Below are 17443 nucleotides of genomic sequence, written 5' to 3' on the forward strand. Positions count from 1 at the left end.
GTGCGCGAGTCAGTCATTGTGTATTTCATTATTTCTGCTAGTATTTTGACCGTATGAAATTATTTCTATTTTCATCGTGATACGTTCAAATTTGTAATTTATCATAAAATATGAACACACCTACTGTTTGAAGGTATTTGTTAGGCCTGTAAAAATATCACTCATAACAATGTAACGGAGTAGTAGGAGAAACAGCGCGTTCCGGCTTGTGTAGCGATGAAGCAATAGAGACAAATGACTAGGCGCTGCTGCAGCTGGCGTCCACCAATTATCGCGTTTTCGTGACATGTATATAAATTCGTCGAGAGATACTCGGTTCCATTAACCTACCATACGCCCATCCATGCAGCATGGAAGCAAATTTGAATTCATGAGTCCTACACTGCACAAAGAGCATCGGAACAAAACGAGGGCAAAAAGCATCATAAAAATCTAATTATCGGTAAATACGATGGTACATTTTGTAAACGTATTTAAATATAACTCAAGTAGAACACTAGAACAAATCGACCGAGTCTCGTCAAGAAAGTCGATAATAAAAGTGCAAATATGAACAGCCATTGCGACAAAAAAATTATTAAATGATGAAGGTACTAACTTTTGTTTGTACGAAATTTTCGAAAAGCCAAGTGGTCCAGAAAATAAATAGAGATCGAGAGGTCATTGGAGTTAACCAACTATTATAATAACCCCAATAATAAAAATAATAATAATACACTTTTGTGCTACATATAAACCACCATGATAAAATCTGGCCCCATTGTTTTCTTCTTGGCTGTATATGCGGATCTAAATTTCTCCTGTTATGAATGTCATATATATAGAAATATACTGTGTACATAATTAAAACATCGATGAATGTAAGCCCAGGTAGAATACGTATATTACGAATGCAACATCGACGCACCTACTTAGATATACGGCATAATATGCGGCGGCAGCTCTCTTGTCCAAAAACAGGGGCAGCTGCTCTGTATTCTTTTTGCTTTCAAGAACGGGTACGCGTGTGGACCTCTCACGGCACTTCGACCCACGATCTACCTACATAATCGTTTTTCTACGGATGTATGTATAATATTAAGATATACTCACTGACCACTGTATCGTTGCTCCGGGGTCTGCAGCAAATGTAGTTATTTAACATAAAGATAAGTTTTCGCCTTACTTCCTGTGGTGACGGTAATAATGATAACGATGATCATGGCAATAATAATAACTCGGGGACGCGATAAAGAGCTATTATTCTAACAAATTGTTTGCATTTCTTGCAAACCAGTGAGTGGTCAATGATTTTTCACCATACTAATTTAACGATACACGAAATGGGAGTAAATTTCCTTTTTGGTGCAGAATTGATGAAAAATAAAAATTGTTTATAACCTACGGGAGGAAACAAATAAGGACAATCTGCGTCAGTAAGAATGAAAAGCATAATACTTTGCCGCAGAAAATTCCCTAGAGCATCGGAGCTGAATGATTTCCTTGGATTTAGTATATTAATAAACATAAAACGCACCCACCGCTGTTAAATCGTCGTCGTGGGGATTTAGTAGAATTGGACCGTTCGTCTATGGATATATACTTCTTGACAAAATATGACTCACACGCGTTACGCCGGCAGCGAGAAGTATAACGCAGCCAACGGTAAAAGTCGAAGTCATAGTTTTTTTTTGTTTCCTGTTCTGTAAAACGTCACGCAGTTGCAGCTCGCACGGACAATTATTAAAAACGAGTCAAAGACGATAAAACAGAAGCCAAAGGCAAAGGTGAGTGTGCACAATTGGAAATTATATATCATACATCATATCTAAAAATCTAAAAACGTTATAAAGCGCACGCACGAATCACATGTAGGGGTAAATGACCCAATTACTGCGCACTGAAATTTTTGATTGTACTAAATTTCTCATTTCTCAATGTTTTTCGATGTAAATTGAACCAGTTTTACTTAATCTTTATTTGCAGCATCTTGTGCGATTAAAACGACAAACATTTTTCTGTTAAGTAACTTTTTTTTTTTAAATAATTGTTTTAGTGCTGATATCACTTGCTGGTATTACTGCGCACGGTTATAAAATTAGCACCAGTCGGTGCGCCCCCAACTACTGCGCGGGTATCTCCCATAAGGTTTTCATGCTGAAGCCCTAGACCCAATTGCTGCGCACCAGTTACTACGCACGACTACAAAGTTTTGTAGGTTAGATTCGTTTAGAGTCACTCAATTGAACAATTATAAACGAAATTATAAATGTCATGATGTAAAGTATGATTCTGGATTGAACGTTATTAATGTCCGTACGTGTTACCAAATCCAAGCACCCAAATTTTTCAGTCTGTTTTTCTTATTTTCAGTTACCGTCGAGTGCGCAGTACTTGGTGCCTGTGCAGTAATTGGGCCATTTACCCCTATCGCGAGTATGTATGCGATTCGTGCGTGCGCTTTATAACGTTTTTAGATATGATGCTCTGTAGCACAGCATCATCTGAGAATAATTTTCTCTGTAAAGTGTGGGTGTAAATTAGTCATTGGTCGTAATTTTATCAAATAGAGGCCCAGTTCCAACTCGAGAGTAGCGTAAGAATTTATACATTATACCTGCTAATGACACAAAAATTCTAAAATTAGCAGCTCTGTATGGATCTCCGTACTATTACATGGACGCCATTCAAAATCGGTATGCGGCAGTAGTTGCATCTTTTTCCGATAAGAACGCTATCAAAGTTGAAGGATTTTTTCATGTTACAGTCGAGGTTACAATATAAGTACATGGTAGAGGGAAAGATCAGTCTTAGACTTACGGAAAAAAGAATGAAGGAATAAATATAGGTTTTATATATATAATTACAGTGCTCTACGTCCGGCTCCTTTTAATAAGGGCACTACTATGGGCACTTAGCACTTGAGAAAGGGACAAGGAAAGGGATGGGAGGCCTCTCATTACTGGAAGGGGGGTAGAGGGAAATTAGGCAATTTTTGCTGCGAGAAGGTCGCTCGAGGAGCATTGCGTGGTGAAAAAGCACATGTGAAAAATCACAGAGGTAAGTACTTGCCCGAAAAGTCGCACTGGCCGGGAATCGAACCACGGTCTCCCGCGTGCCAATCCACGACCTAGCCGATCGAGCCACCGCGCGCTCTGAATAAATATATAGGTACTCTGTAGAACGAAGTAAGTAAAAAGAGGCGCAAACAGATGGTCGCACGTCGATCAACAATCATCGCTCGAGAGATTTGGCTGCTCCAAAATGTAATACAAAGTATGTAATATACGGTCCGTGATGGTGATAAATAAAAAAGCGCAAACCAAAGAAGAATCTCTCTTCCTCGCCTGCAAGTCCCCGTTATACGGAGGAAACGAAGCAAGAGCCCGAGCGAAAGAAAAAGAGAGAGGAGCACATAATATAGATTCCTATTTGTGTGTACAGTATGTGTAAGATAGGTACACCAATATATATATATATACATAAATACATACAACGTTTACGTTGGGCACTTACCGTGCGAAAGGCTGCTCCTCGACCTCGTAGAGCTCTTCGAGCGGCTCCTTGGCCATGAGCCGCTCGAGGCGCTCCGGCGTGGGAGCGATCTGGCCTGGGGTGCTCGTCGTCTCAAAGTGGCCCTCTTCTGCCATCCTCGCGCTGCTGCTACTGCTGCTACCTAGTTATCCTCCTCGGGTTCGTGATAGAACCCACCGGCAGCAGCACCCCCCGAACCACCAGCTCTTTTCTTTACCTCCTTAGATATACTGCTGCGGCGGATTATCCAACTCAACTGTTGCCTGTGGTGTACTATGCACTCCCTCCTACACCGCCCCCACTGTTATATTATTATTATTATTATTATTATTATTATTCATGCGGCATGCAATCGCTGGCCCGTACAATATTATAACCCTTGTTTGTTTACTCGATAGGGTAGGAAAGTACGGTTACCTTGGCGCTTAATCTACACACACACTATAGGTAGGTATATTCAAAACACTCGCGAACGCCGCCCGAACAACGATTGGTGAACATTTTTCGGGCAAACACACACACATTACCATATCGATACTCTATAACCTATACGCGGTATAAGAGCTCAGGTATAGCGAGCAGCAACAGCTGTTCCTGATGCACCAGTTCATCGCATGCGCTCGTTGAATCGCGACTTAACGGCTGCTGAGGTAGGTATAATAGATGTTATAAGTACATGCAGATGACAACGGCAATAACGATATCGTTTACTTGGCCGTGCACTGGTGCTAGCTAGTGCTACTACAGATTCACAAACACACTACACGCACGAGCTGCACAGGCTGCACTCTGACTGACCCAACGGCTCTGTGTCGGAGCACTCGGAGCTCGGAGCTCGGAGCAGCGCAGCGCTCGTTGTCCGCCGCCGTTCCGCAAACCTTCGCACACTCCGTATTCTGTCTGTGTAGCAGCTGTTGCCGCCATCGTCGTCGCCAGTGTCGCCACCCACCATCCAGCCGCCGCTGCTACTGTCGAGAGGAGAAGGGGGAGCCGTACTCAACACACACCTATACTACCTATACCAAGCGCCTGGAACTGAGGCTTTTACGGTACTCGCTCGGTTGAGATCGGTTGGCTTCGCGATGCTGTGGTTGTGGTATAAAAAGGCATACACATATGTATATTTACAGGTCTACATGATTAGTCACTCACTCTCACTAATCACACTACGCTTGTAATCATTGCACCTTTAACTTTCATGTTTTTTTTTTTTTTTTTTTTTTTGAGATTCAAGAAAAACTTTCTTTCTTTTTTAAAGATATTTTTAACAATATTCCAAATACATATAATCTAACTAAGCACATCTGACGTTCTTATCCTCGTAACCGGTACTTTATTATCTTATTATTCGGATGTAGGTACCTACCTATCAGTGATTACTTCCTGAGCTTTCGAAAGTATCGCAAATGAAGTTGAAAAAATTTAAGGTTCCTTTCCATGTTCACGCTACATTGCTACTAAGTCCGTTTAGTTTCAACTTGCTGCATTAACGCTGGAACGAAGAATATATGTACCTAATAAGAGTTTAAACGATGTAGCGCGAGCATGCAAAGGGCACTCGACAATCAAGATAACGCGTTGCTGATCAACAGAAATGAAATACTTAGTAAAAACAAAAGTTTTTCAATCATAAGTGGTACCGAAAAGAATATGACATGAAATTGATGACCTTTATTATTAAAATAACAGATTTTATTTTTAAATAAGAAGGATACACATATTTTTATTTCGAAACATGTCAGTGCAGTTAATGTTGGTAAGCGTTTTAAATAATCGTTGAATCGATGATTCATCAACTATGTAATTGGCTAATTGCTAAATGTGACAATTTTTGAATGAAAAATTTATCAGTAATGTCTACAGAGAGTTAAAAAAAACTTATTTTGTAGGTTTAACACTAAAATTGGTTTAATTGTTGGTTTGTTTTTATCAAATCACTCGTACAACACGTAAATGTGTAAAAATTCAAATACCACAAAAATTTTTAAATCAGCTCTAACTACTTTTTGCACAATTATATAATTATAATTGTTAAATAGTGTCATGGCATTAAAAGGGTGCATGTATTTTAAAACAAATATCATGAGATTAAGGTACCTGTGTGTATGTATGTATATAATATATGTAAAACTTGTAGTGTGATAAGGTCAGGCAATTTAAGAGTATCTCCAAGTGCCCAAGTATAGGGAAAAAAAAGAGCAACTGTTTGCAGCAAGACAATGCTGTACAGACAAAGTAAGTTATTGTACATACGACGACACGAAATTGTTTATACGTATATATGTACCAATGTGTGCGTATCACATGCTATGGGCATGTGGGCAGATAGTACTGAGCTATACATATGTCTACATAATTTTATCATAAAGATACAATAGTACAGCACATATGCCTGTATTAATGTAGTATAGGCATGTATGTGTCTTTGATGACTTTTCAATGAGCTCGTGCTGTAAGTAAGTATTTGCTCCTCGCAGAAGAAGAGAAAAGAGATACAAGTCCACGAGAGTTGATGGACGGGTATGCAAGTGCGAGCTCGCGCTAATATGTGCATAAGGTATACACACACCTATTATAGATTTGTACAAGCACAGCTGATACGTGTGCATACAAGTATAAGGTAACTATATATACCTATGTGACCACTGACCACTGACCATACGTGCATACCTGCCTATATATACCTAATTGCGTCGATAGCATTTTTCAGAGACCAGAGATTGACAATTGAGAGGGACGAGTTTGGTGAAGAAGATTATGACGATGCGGGCACGACATATTATAAGTGCAAAATAATTCATGGCCCCACCTTTGCCTCACTGCAGATAAGTATAACACAATTCATAGATGAACTAGCTATTTATTGCTGCGTAATAAATACGGGCTACGCCGCTAGCGGGGAGCCACAACTTTTTTTTTCCATTTCTTTGATATTAAAAGTTTGATCTCAATCACGTATATAAAATATCATGTAAAAGTTTTGCTAAACGCTTTTAGTATAAAAATAAGACGCAATAACTTTTATTACTATCTGTCAGTCAGTTAATTGGAACAAAAAAAAACTATCGATTGATTTTTGGAAAATAGATAATACGTGCAGCGCAAGTGGACGTGCAAATCATACCCTGTACGAGTGTGTGGATTGAGTATTGCCGTCGACTTCGTGTGACCTATACAAAACGTTGATGCAATAATTCTTTTTTTTTTTTTTTTTTTTTTTTTTTTTTTTTTTTCTAACGCCAGCGATTATAGTTATAGTGAAGAGCAGCAAGCAAGGATTATAATTTTATTTTACGTAAATAAAATAAGCACGTATTCGTTCGTCTGTTTAATAATAGATTTGCATCGATCACTGTCTGAGTGTTATTTACTGGATGTAAAATTGGAAATTTTTTCTGCTTGCCGCGAGCCGAAAAGAAGGTTTTGCGCCGATATAACTAACCCAATAACCAAAGAAAACCAAAAGGTAAAGATAAATGTTAGTGGCGTGACTTTCAATGTCTCGATGATAATGACGGCACTAAGTATTCCAATATAGCTCCTCCAGCTCTCTCGTTGTATTATTAACAAACTTTACGTAATGTTTGCAAAATAGTGCATGGTAGGTACAGGATCTTTCCGATCCAACGTCATCAATTACTTGATTAGTTTTATTAGAATGAGAGAGATAAAAAAGGTAATGTGTTTAAAGTTTAGAGTGGTAAATTCAATCATATAATGATTGTTAATTTTGAAAAAATGTTTATCTTTACTTGGTAGAAAACAAAATATATCTACATAATATAATATGTATAAATACCAACTAATTGTACGTTGAAATGGAGGCTAGTTTATTATAATTATATATAATATTATACCATCATTACCTGTACATTATACGTATACTTTTTTTTAATTTTTTTATTATTATAGTGTAAGTACTGACCACAACTGTGGGTATGTACACTTTCCATTCCTTTTATTCAATGAACATTTAACATAGTCTTTTACATATAAGTAATATATATACGTGGTGTATCATATTATTTTTACATATTATATTCACGTATTTCTCGCTTGTCATTTACATTGTCTTTAAATACGTTTTATTAGCTTTTTTATACATCTTATCTACCCCGGACCCGCATACCCGGATATCGAGAACTCATCACAATTCTGTTAATTTTTCTTTTCGTATGCTTCGTATTTTTAGTTTCATCTTAAAATTAAAGTCTTATCCTAAATCAGTTTTATGGATTCGATACCCAGCAAGAACCATCAGAAAAAAATCTGAGTGTCCCAACCGTGATACGAACCCACGACCCCTTGAGCTGGGCTGTGTTGTTTCAGTGACTATAGCACGCTAACCAACTCAACCAACGACGAGCTCATTATATATACTTAGGTGTGTGTATATATTTACATAAATGTATATAATATAGCTTCAGCGGAGGTTGACTACGCGGTTGCCTACCACATGGGGCAAGGACGACCGAGGTCGCGCAAGCGTTACTTGTCTCTTTTTCTCTCTCTCCTTCTTCTCTCTCGAGGCCGTCGCACTCTCCTTTCCGCTCTCTCTCTCTCTGCGCTGCTCCGCTGCTGTGTCGTCGTCAGCTCCTTCTTTCTTTCTGTATAGCAGGAAGCAGCCTATTTACTCCTCTACCCCTTCAACGCTCTTCGTTCGACAAATATAATTATTGTTATCATTATTAGTATTATCATTATTATTATTATTATCATTATTATTATCATTATTATTATTATTATTATTATTATTATTATTATTATTATTATAGTGACAATACTAGCTGCAGCTCACATATTATATGTACACACAAATATAGGTATATTATCGGTATCTGTATACAAGTATTATCAATCGCCTACGGATAATTGAATGCAATATACCTTCTGTAATATACATGACTATTGGCTTAGCTCTTCCATATTTTACCCATCTTGTACTTACAACGTCATAGCAGCCGCTACTTATTTAATAAAATAAATTCTGCTCCACCGTGCCGATAATAGCAGACTTTTACCAACACAATGTATAAAGTAATTGTCAAAGTGCACGCAATTCGAGGTGTCAGTGTACTCGGACGAAAAAGCCAATAATCCAAAAAAAGTACCATTTTTCACTGGGTATTTACCTTTATATTTCTCGTTAAACGCAGCACAGTATAATACTGTTTTTCGGGGTCTCGATAGGGATTTTTTTTTCGGTTCAAACAACGGTGTTATGTCAGGGATCTCGTTGAACAGCAGCGATGAAAGGAGAATAAATTAACTTGGAAAAATGTACAAGGATAAGTAGAAAAGCCGGTTGTCGAAGCCACTCCTCCTCCGCTTTCTTACTTTCGACCAACGCATGGGGCATATAAATATAAGTATGCACGAAGCAGCACTAAAGGGAGATAGTACCACTCCGTAATTCAACTACTGTTTTCGAAAATCTATAAATATTAATAATATAATATAGTGTGCACGAATATAATCATGTCAGCTGTAATATACATATACAATAAACTCCTAAAATTGTTCGTTACCAAGACCAATACACGTGCTTCACACGTGTAAGCTTGGCATGGGTGTAACAATTATTATTATTATTATTATTATTATTATTATTATTATTATTATTATTATTATCATTATTACGGCATGCACCAGCAGGGCAAGGGTTGAGTAAGGATTTACATTATACATTATACGTTTGAATTTCTGAAAAATTATGTGGTATACGGGAAATTAAAAACACTAGCTGAAGAAGTGAAGAGATTTTACGCTATTTGACTATTCGATCACGGAAAAGTAGTCGATTCTTACATCGCACCGGCATAATATTATACGATAGCACCAAATAAAAAGCATAGCCATTATTGATAGTTTGTATGACTGTTGTTATTATATAATACCGACGACGACGACGATGATGATGATGATGATGATGATGATGATGATGATGATGATGATGATATATTGAAAAAGAAGTAGTGGGTAGGAACACTTATTGTAGAAGCGCATAACGACTCGTCCTTGAAAAGTTTAGGCGCTCGTAAAAAGCGTAGGCGCTCGCGACTCGTCAATTAAATTGCAGATTACTTGAGCACGCGATTTTAGTACCTTTTCGATTAAATCGCCCATGCTGTTGGAATCATGTGTGTTTATAAAGCAAAGATTATGCCCCTATCACTGTAGCATCAAGGTTGTAAGTATCATAGGTATATCTGAAAAATCAGAGGCAAGAAAAATAAACGGTGCCTTATGTCGCTCCGCACCGGCTCCCGCATAAGAATGTGACCAAGTTGCTATACATGCATTGTAGGCCGAGCCGGCGTCGTAGGTATAAAGCGGCTACCCCCGACCGTGCAGCTGTATCAAAAGCAGCTAACGTACCTATATAAATATATGAAATGCTATTCCTATTTATATTCTGGTACGGGAAGCCAAAGTTTGGTCTGTTGATGGCCGCTTATAGAAATCCCGTCGGCTTCTTTCCTACCTTCATACGTGTATGTATGTATATATTTATATCGTTAGTTTACGAGCTTGACCAATGCGTCAGGTATTTGGCACACATTTTATTATTACTAGGTATTAGGTAAGTATGCGTGCTGCCCGCCTCTGCTTTATAATAGAACTCTGCGGTGCTCTACTCTCTCTGATGATCATGATTCTCGGCAGTCTTGGCACCTCACCTACACAGCACGATTGTTTATTTATTATTATTATTATTTTTTTATTTTATTTTATTTATTTTTTTTTTTTTTTCATTGCCGCACTGCGTGCGCGCCTCGTCTGATTTTTTAAATGTAGGTACAAAACAGCCCATTTGATGACTTTTTTTTCTTTAGTTGGTACATCCGACAGGAGACTCAACCTCATTCCTCGAGTTTGTATACGTATTATACTTGTACTTGATTTATTACCGAGTGTTTACTTAAAAACTTACTTGAAATTGTACCGACAAATTCAAATTTAACGGAGACAATTGAAAACGAGCTTCATGCAACAAGCTGCTCCGACAAAGTTCTCGATGAAGTAAAAAATTAACAAGCACCTCAATTTTGGTCATCGACAATTTTGGGTTTACCCTCTCTTACGCATGATTCCACATTGTGTCAGAGCTCAAATACAAATAACTTATAGTACCTGTGCAGTAATGGATCGTCACATTTCTTACAGATAAATTTAATTTTAAGCAGAAATTGTGATGATATGATGATAACGTTTTTATCTTGCAGTAATAACGTGGTGGCGTTTATGAATGTACCATCATCACAATTATTATCCAACAAAAATGCAATGATGATGACGGCCCTACTATTAAAAAAAAAAAAAAAATAAGCTAATGATGATTTACTGTACGTGTGGAAGCATTAAGATTGCGAAACACAAAAAAGAAAGCCTCATGGCGGTTTTCCAAAAAAAGATTTTCACAAAATTATAAACAAATCTGCAACGCGGACACCCCGTCTTGAAAAATGTATGTCAATCTTTGAAGGTTCGATGATGATGATGATGATGATGGAGCGCTGAAATGCCGTTAAATCGCGGGTAACGAAAAACTTCACTCCGCATGATGGATTCTTCGTCGTGCTGATAGTTAACACGTTATAAGTATAGTGTAAGAGCACGACGATAAGCTGAGTGGATTAGATATAGGTATGGGTTATTGGTTTCGAATCAGCGCCTCCAGTGCCAGTAGTAATATACGACGCACAATTTAAACAATCACATGGTATAAATTACATGTAAATGATAAAGATTATTTTTAATAATTGGGCTGGCTTCTTACTACTACATCACCCGTTGTTCGCAATCCAATGTACCTACTTAAGCATAGTAATTGTACCTACATGTGATGTGCACAACGAGATTGCGAGGCGATACTTATATTGGGCGGAAGCCCCCGGCCGGTCGCCGCGCCCGCTAAGCATCTATATCCGCGAATGGCTGCAAAGGACGACGGCGTCGCTTTATTTGGCAAAGTAAAACGAGTCAGGTTGTACAGGTATATATGTGACGAGGAACTGCAGCGAGTGGCGCGGAGCGTGAGCCAAGAAGAGGATCGCCCTGCTATTTTTGCCGCCGGCTGTTTGGCAGCGGCCGCATGCCTGAGCGCTTATTTTTACGCGATGGCTATTAACCCCTGCTGTGGCATTTTCTTCGGATTTTCTGTAACGTTTGTTACACGTGTACCTAGTAATTCTATGTGGGCAAGGCACGTGCTGTACTTATGTATACCATGTAGATAGTTGTTGAGCAGCTGCACTGATACGGGGTTGGTAGCGCCTAATTTGCGACCCCGTCTCCAATCGTAGCTCCTCCAACGCTCGATCAAATTAGGTCACGACTTGAATTCAAAGTTTAAAGAAGGTTTATAATCGTTCTTCGGGTCCTCCTCACTTTTTACATTTTAATACAAAAATTTTCAACACCATTATTATTATTATTATTATTAATATTATTATTATTATTATTATTTTTATTATTATTATTATTATACTGCACAGATGAAGATTCTCTTGTCTCCACAAATAATGCGGATATCGAAAAAAGGACGAAAAAAGTTTTTCCAAATAGCTTATACCTTTGTCTTTTCCTTCCTTTGGCAGTAATATATCAAGTTGGTGGAATCAATTGCACAACTTGGCGAATTATCGGAGGTAAACTGTATCGGGAAAGTGTTTAAATGGAAAATTTTTTGACGAACAGCGATTGCTGCGTTTATTTATTTTATTCATTTTTTTTTTTTCCCCCATTTACTGTGGGACAGCAACCGTAGCGCTAGATGAGGTTTATGTGCGAGAAGGAGGAGCTCATTAGTCTCGGCATCCGTACTGACGGAATGTGACTAATATAATTGTGAGTCGGAACCCGGAGAAAAAAAATCATACTACCGGGGATTGAATTTTTATTTTGCTAATCTATATTATGTACATCACTGTCACATGGGGTATTTTCTCGAAAATTAGAAAAAAAAAAAAAATCTGCCGATCTTAGTAATACGTACACCTGGATCAGGACATATTTCTTTATATGATTGTTGATGACAGAAGGCCCGATGTAAATTATTATTTTCTTTAATACCCTATAATATACTATAATATAATGTAATATAATGTTGTGTACACATTTTATACACTGAGGACTGTGCTACGACAGTCCAGCATACAATGGGTAAGGATGGATAAACCTATAGTCGTCATAGACCATCAGTAGAAAATATCCATCACTGTATTAAACACAGATTCGTGATCCGTACATGCTGCAGTGTTTAAATTAAGGCGACGCTGGATAGTGTAAGTCTGCTACTTAGTCTACAAAAGAATATACTCAACACATGCAAAGTATATCTTATCATTATTCGATACTTTATGAACGTGGATTTTTTTAAATGCAATTGGATCATGATTATTTATTGTACATGTCAATATTATTCCCCTATAAGCTGGTGTATAAGTTACATAGTACGTAAATAATTGTGTTTTTTGTACCTGCGTAAACACATAGGCTGCAGAAAAAGAAATTCACAAGCGTCGTGTGCATGTTAGATATCGGAGGATGAGCCGCATTCCCTGTAAAGTGTTTATATATTCGCCAGTAAATCAACGCAACCTTAAGCCGAGTGTAAGTAACCAATGAAAGAGAGGCACTTTAACCATCACTATCCGAGGTATTTTTCAAGAAAAGCTCAAGGAAAAAAAAAAAAAAAAAAAAAAAAAAATGTCCCCGAGTACATGGAGGCGCAACCTCCCGATCCGATCTTTTCCTTCTGGAGCCGTACAGTATAGAAAGCAGCAACCACCACCACTACCAGTATAGTACTTGGTAGTTGCAGTAGCATTGGTGCTGGTATACGATGATAATATATACGTGCATGCGTGTGTACTATATACATAATCCTATACCTGCAGTGTACTCGCTCGATCGCCGTCCCTCTAATAGTTTTTTTACAAACTACGAGTATACTTACCCTACACACATAGCAAGGCGAAACTCCTTAATTTTTTTTTTTTTTTCCCCCCCCAACGGCGCATTTAAAGCGTTTCGGTGGAACTTGCTGCGACAACGCTCGCTCAGAGCCCACACGACACAGCTCCTCCTTTTACTGGTGATGGTAATACCTACTTAGCTGCTGGCATATATTATTATACCGTGTTGGCGTGCAAGACCGTTGCCTTATCGCGGACAATTAGCATGGGTAATATACTTGCGCTACTGCGGAATAGGTAATACATGCTAAAGCGGGAGAAGACAAGAACAACTTTACTACTCACCTACACCTTAACCATTCACAATCACGTGCAGGCTATTGTTTTTTATTGCTGCTGCTTTGCATTCAGTATGTCGGGCTGCAGCAGGACATCCTAAGACATATATATGTTTATATATATATGTATAGGATTTGCCAATCTTGTTCGTGCGAAGCTTACCCAAATTTTTGTGTACGATCAGCAGTAAATGCTTTTGTCCCCCGTTTTGCCATGAATTTTCCGATATTTTCATTATGTTTCCCGATGGTCGTCTTGCTTGCAAGGCGCTAAAATTTACAGCGATAAGTTAATAACATCCCATGATTGAATGGAAAAAGAGAAAAAAAAGAAATCCGAGATATCGGCTCAATCTTGTATTTCGTGGGAACTTTGGAGGGATAGTCAATTAATTCATATGTCCAAAATAATTAATAGGAAGACAAAGAAGAAACTGAGAAATAAAGGGGTCTTCGTCGGAGAAAGGTTACTTAAGCGCGCGTGATGTGTATGGACGTGTAAATGAGACCAAGAAGCCAAAAAAATGTATAACCTACATGTGTGTATGTATATACATATTTGTATAGTATATTAATATATAAATATTAATTTTTTCTCCACGCCCACTTGTAAGTATATATGTGTATTGCACGCAAAGTTGCCAGATATCACCGGATCGCGTTGAGGTAACACATGTAATAATAACTATACTACTTGTACTTGAGCTTAAAAGAGTGCAGGTCATGGACAATTAATTAATTGTCAATTCAGATTTGACCGCTCTTTCACCCCTATGGGCAATAAGGCTTAACTTCCTTTACCACGATGTGGCTATAATTAAAATACCTACCTTGCGGTTGGTATTTTTTAGCACGCTGCTGATACCGCTAAACACGAGCGTACACAAACACGTGGTGAGATCATTTTTATGTAATTTGTGCGTTCAAAAAGATTCATCGATGACACCTCGATCGCTGTTACTGCATCACTTATGCAACGATGTTTGTACTTTTTTTTTTTTTTTTTTTTTTACTTTCGAGACACGGCGGTTTTCACTGCACAAACCGATGCCGGAGGTCATTCGCCTAAAGTCTTTACTCGATACTTATTTAAAAACTGCAGTCTTTCCATATAGGTTCTTATATACTTGGACGCGTGAATAAAGTTAGCGTCCCTGTCGCTATAAATTAACCAAGGAAAAGACTCCTCATTATAACTGCGAAAACAAAAGACATAATATAAGCAGGTATTGTCATTATTACCGACATCAATAAAATACATCCCGTTAACGTAACTGTAAAGCCAAATGGATTTATAACGGAGAGCGATATTATAAATGCGTACGAAAAAATAGAAAGAAGAAAAAAAGAAAAAATTACGATTAAACAAAAACAAAAACGATAATAAAAAAGTATGTCTCGTGGCAGTTTCAATTTCAACTGTAGGGATTCGGCCTTCTTGATGCGTTTGGGGTGTCAGTAATGTAGGTACTGCTTATACATTGACTGAAATTTGGATTTTTCATGTAATCATCAGATCTGTTTGCGCGGATTTTCTTGGTTATACGATAATTATTTTTTCTCTTGCCCACGTCTTTACGTAAGATATATTTCACGGAAACTAAAACTCTTGTCTCTCTTACATCATCGTAAGCATCTATGCCAAGGAAATAATGTAAAGGTTAAAGTGTAAGTATAGATGGAAAAGGAGGAAAAAACGAGGGCAGGAGAAATTGGGGCGATTCGTCGAATAACCAGAACAATTTGGTGATAAATTGGTCGGCAAAGGAGGAAAACTCATGAGAGCAGAAGCAGCAGAAAAAACAAGCAGAATTCCGTGTAAGTGCACGTATTTCAAAAGTAAATTACCACATGAATTATTGAAGCAGTAGAAGAGTAGCGTACTTATACTTGTAACATATACAAAAGAGGAAGAGGGAAAAGGGCGAGCGTGCAGTTGCAGAGTCAGTGTAGATCTCACGTGTACACTTTTGCGCGAGAACATAATGATATATATATATAGATATATGCATTGTGAGGAGGGTAGATGATAAGGGTGGGGAAGAGGGGAGGGTAAAAGGAAACAGAGAGCACGAACGAGGAGAAAAATAAGAAGTGAACAGAGAGCAAATGCGTGTATGTATGCATGGTATGAGCGAGCTGAGCTGCTGAGGAGGCTGCAAAAGAGAGGATTGAATTAAGGAGGGGTGTAGGTACACATAAGTATAGGTATGTAACTATATACCCTTATGGGACAGCTGTAGGCTCTTGCAGTGCAGCAAATGCTGTTGTTTCAATATTTTATGAAATGTTCAACAACATGTGGAGCAGGTGATGAGCGCGCGAGAATATATTATAGATATACCTACATACGGCCCATCGTGCATAAATATAGATATACATACCATCACCGGAATCGGAATCGACAACAAATGCAGCCTCTCCGTGTGCCTCAACACACGCATTATAATACCTATATTTACCCCATCTATATACTCTATAATATACAGGGTAGATAAGGGTGCGCGTGTATATGTAGGTTATAATTTATAGGTATTGCTCCTTCCTCCCCCTCCTCTTGCCAATCTTTTCATCTAACCATCAACAACACATGATGCACGCGCCATCTCTACGTGGGCCAAGAGAGAAAGAGATAGCCAACACTATCCAACTTATTTTGTATCATTCATCAGCTATGTAAGTACATATACGTATATATATATATATATATATATATATATATATATATATAAAAAAGCCGCTCCTCTTAATAGGTGAATATTGATGGTTCATAATGCACTTGAGTTTATTGTACGTTAAGAGACGGTACCTAATGATAAACTGCCGAATAATCTGCGTCGTACAAGTAATTACTCTGATGGCGATTTTCAGGATGCTTAGTACAGTAATTCGACCAATTTATTTATTTGTTACCAGATGTTATAATTTCATGCAAATAGGATATGTGTCCGATGTACCCATATAAATTATATACGCCAAGTCAATCAACTATATTTTTATGCGTTGATGTAAAAAAATTAGAATTTTACCTGCGACTCACAAAGTGTGTGCAACAAAGACATTGTTGTAGACAAATAATTGCCCCAAGAAAATAAAAAATCGCTAAACTTGTGTAAAAAAAAAAAAAAAATTCTTGCCCTTGTCGTATATGATCCATGGGTATAAACTAATAGGTACATATGGGTACGAGAAAACGAAGAAAAGGATGCTTCAATGTGAGTCTGTATAAGTTTAATAATTCATTCGTCCTCGAGTGATGCGATAAAAATAGGTATGCATATATGTACTTATACCTACACCAAGCGCAGCTCAGCTTTCGTCCTGATGCACGTGCACATGAGCATAAATACATACATCTGTGCTCTTGCCTTACCTCGCTCCTCGCTCCCATGTGTATACATATATATACACACCATTTCGCATGGGCATTACTAAGATTATTCTCTACTCTCGCTCTGTACCTTTGTGTGTGCGACATACTTATGTATATATATATATATATACACATGCAGTGCGCTGCTCTCGAGCCACGCGATCCGCGATCCCATTTTTCCAGGTTTTCCCTGCTCTGAAGCAACGTGAAAGACAAGCAAAAAGAGGAAGACGACGAGCGAGCAGAGTAAAAGAGGAGGGGAAAAGCTTCACCACTTCTCTCCTCCTCGTCGCAAAGTT

General features: G+C 38.0%; 1 protein-coding gene across 1 annotated transcript in view; it reads right to left on the minus strand.

The window, feature by feature from the left end:
* Nucleotides 1-4328, minus strand: part of LOC106641608 (uncharacterized) — a 43959-nt gene extending 39631 nt beyond the window's left edge. The window contains exons 1-2 of the mRNA XM_089596568.1: nucleotides 3931-4328; nucleotides 3496-3814 (exon numbers count right to left, since the gene is read on the minus strand). Coding sequence (XP_089452694.1) covers nucleotides 3496-3629 — 134 coding nt within the window. The 5' untranslated portion in view covers nucleotides 3630-3814; nucleotides 3931-4328. The remainder of the gene's footprint in view (nucleotides 1-3495; nucleotides 3815-3930) is intronic.
* Nucleotides 4329-17443: the final 13115 nt, after the last annotated feature.

This window comes from Copidosoma floridanum, unplaced genomic scaffold (assembly GCF_036245765.1).
Source record: "Copidosoma floridanum isolate Cflo_tuat_1 unplaced genomic scaffold, Cflo_Japanese_pri ptg000030l, whole genome shotgun sequence".
Classification (NCBI taxonomy): Eukaryota; Metazoa; Arthropoda; class Insecta; order Hymenoptera; family Encyrtidae; genus Copidosoma; species Copidosoma floridanum.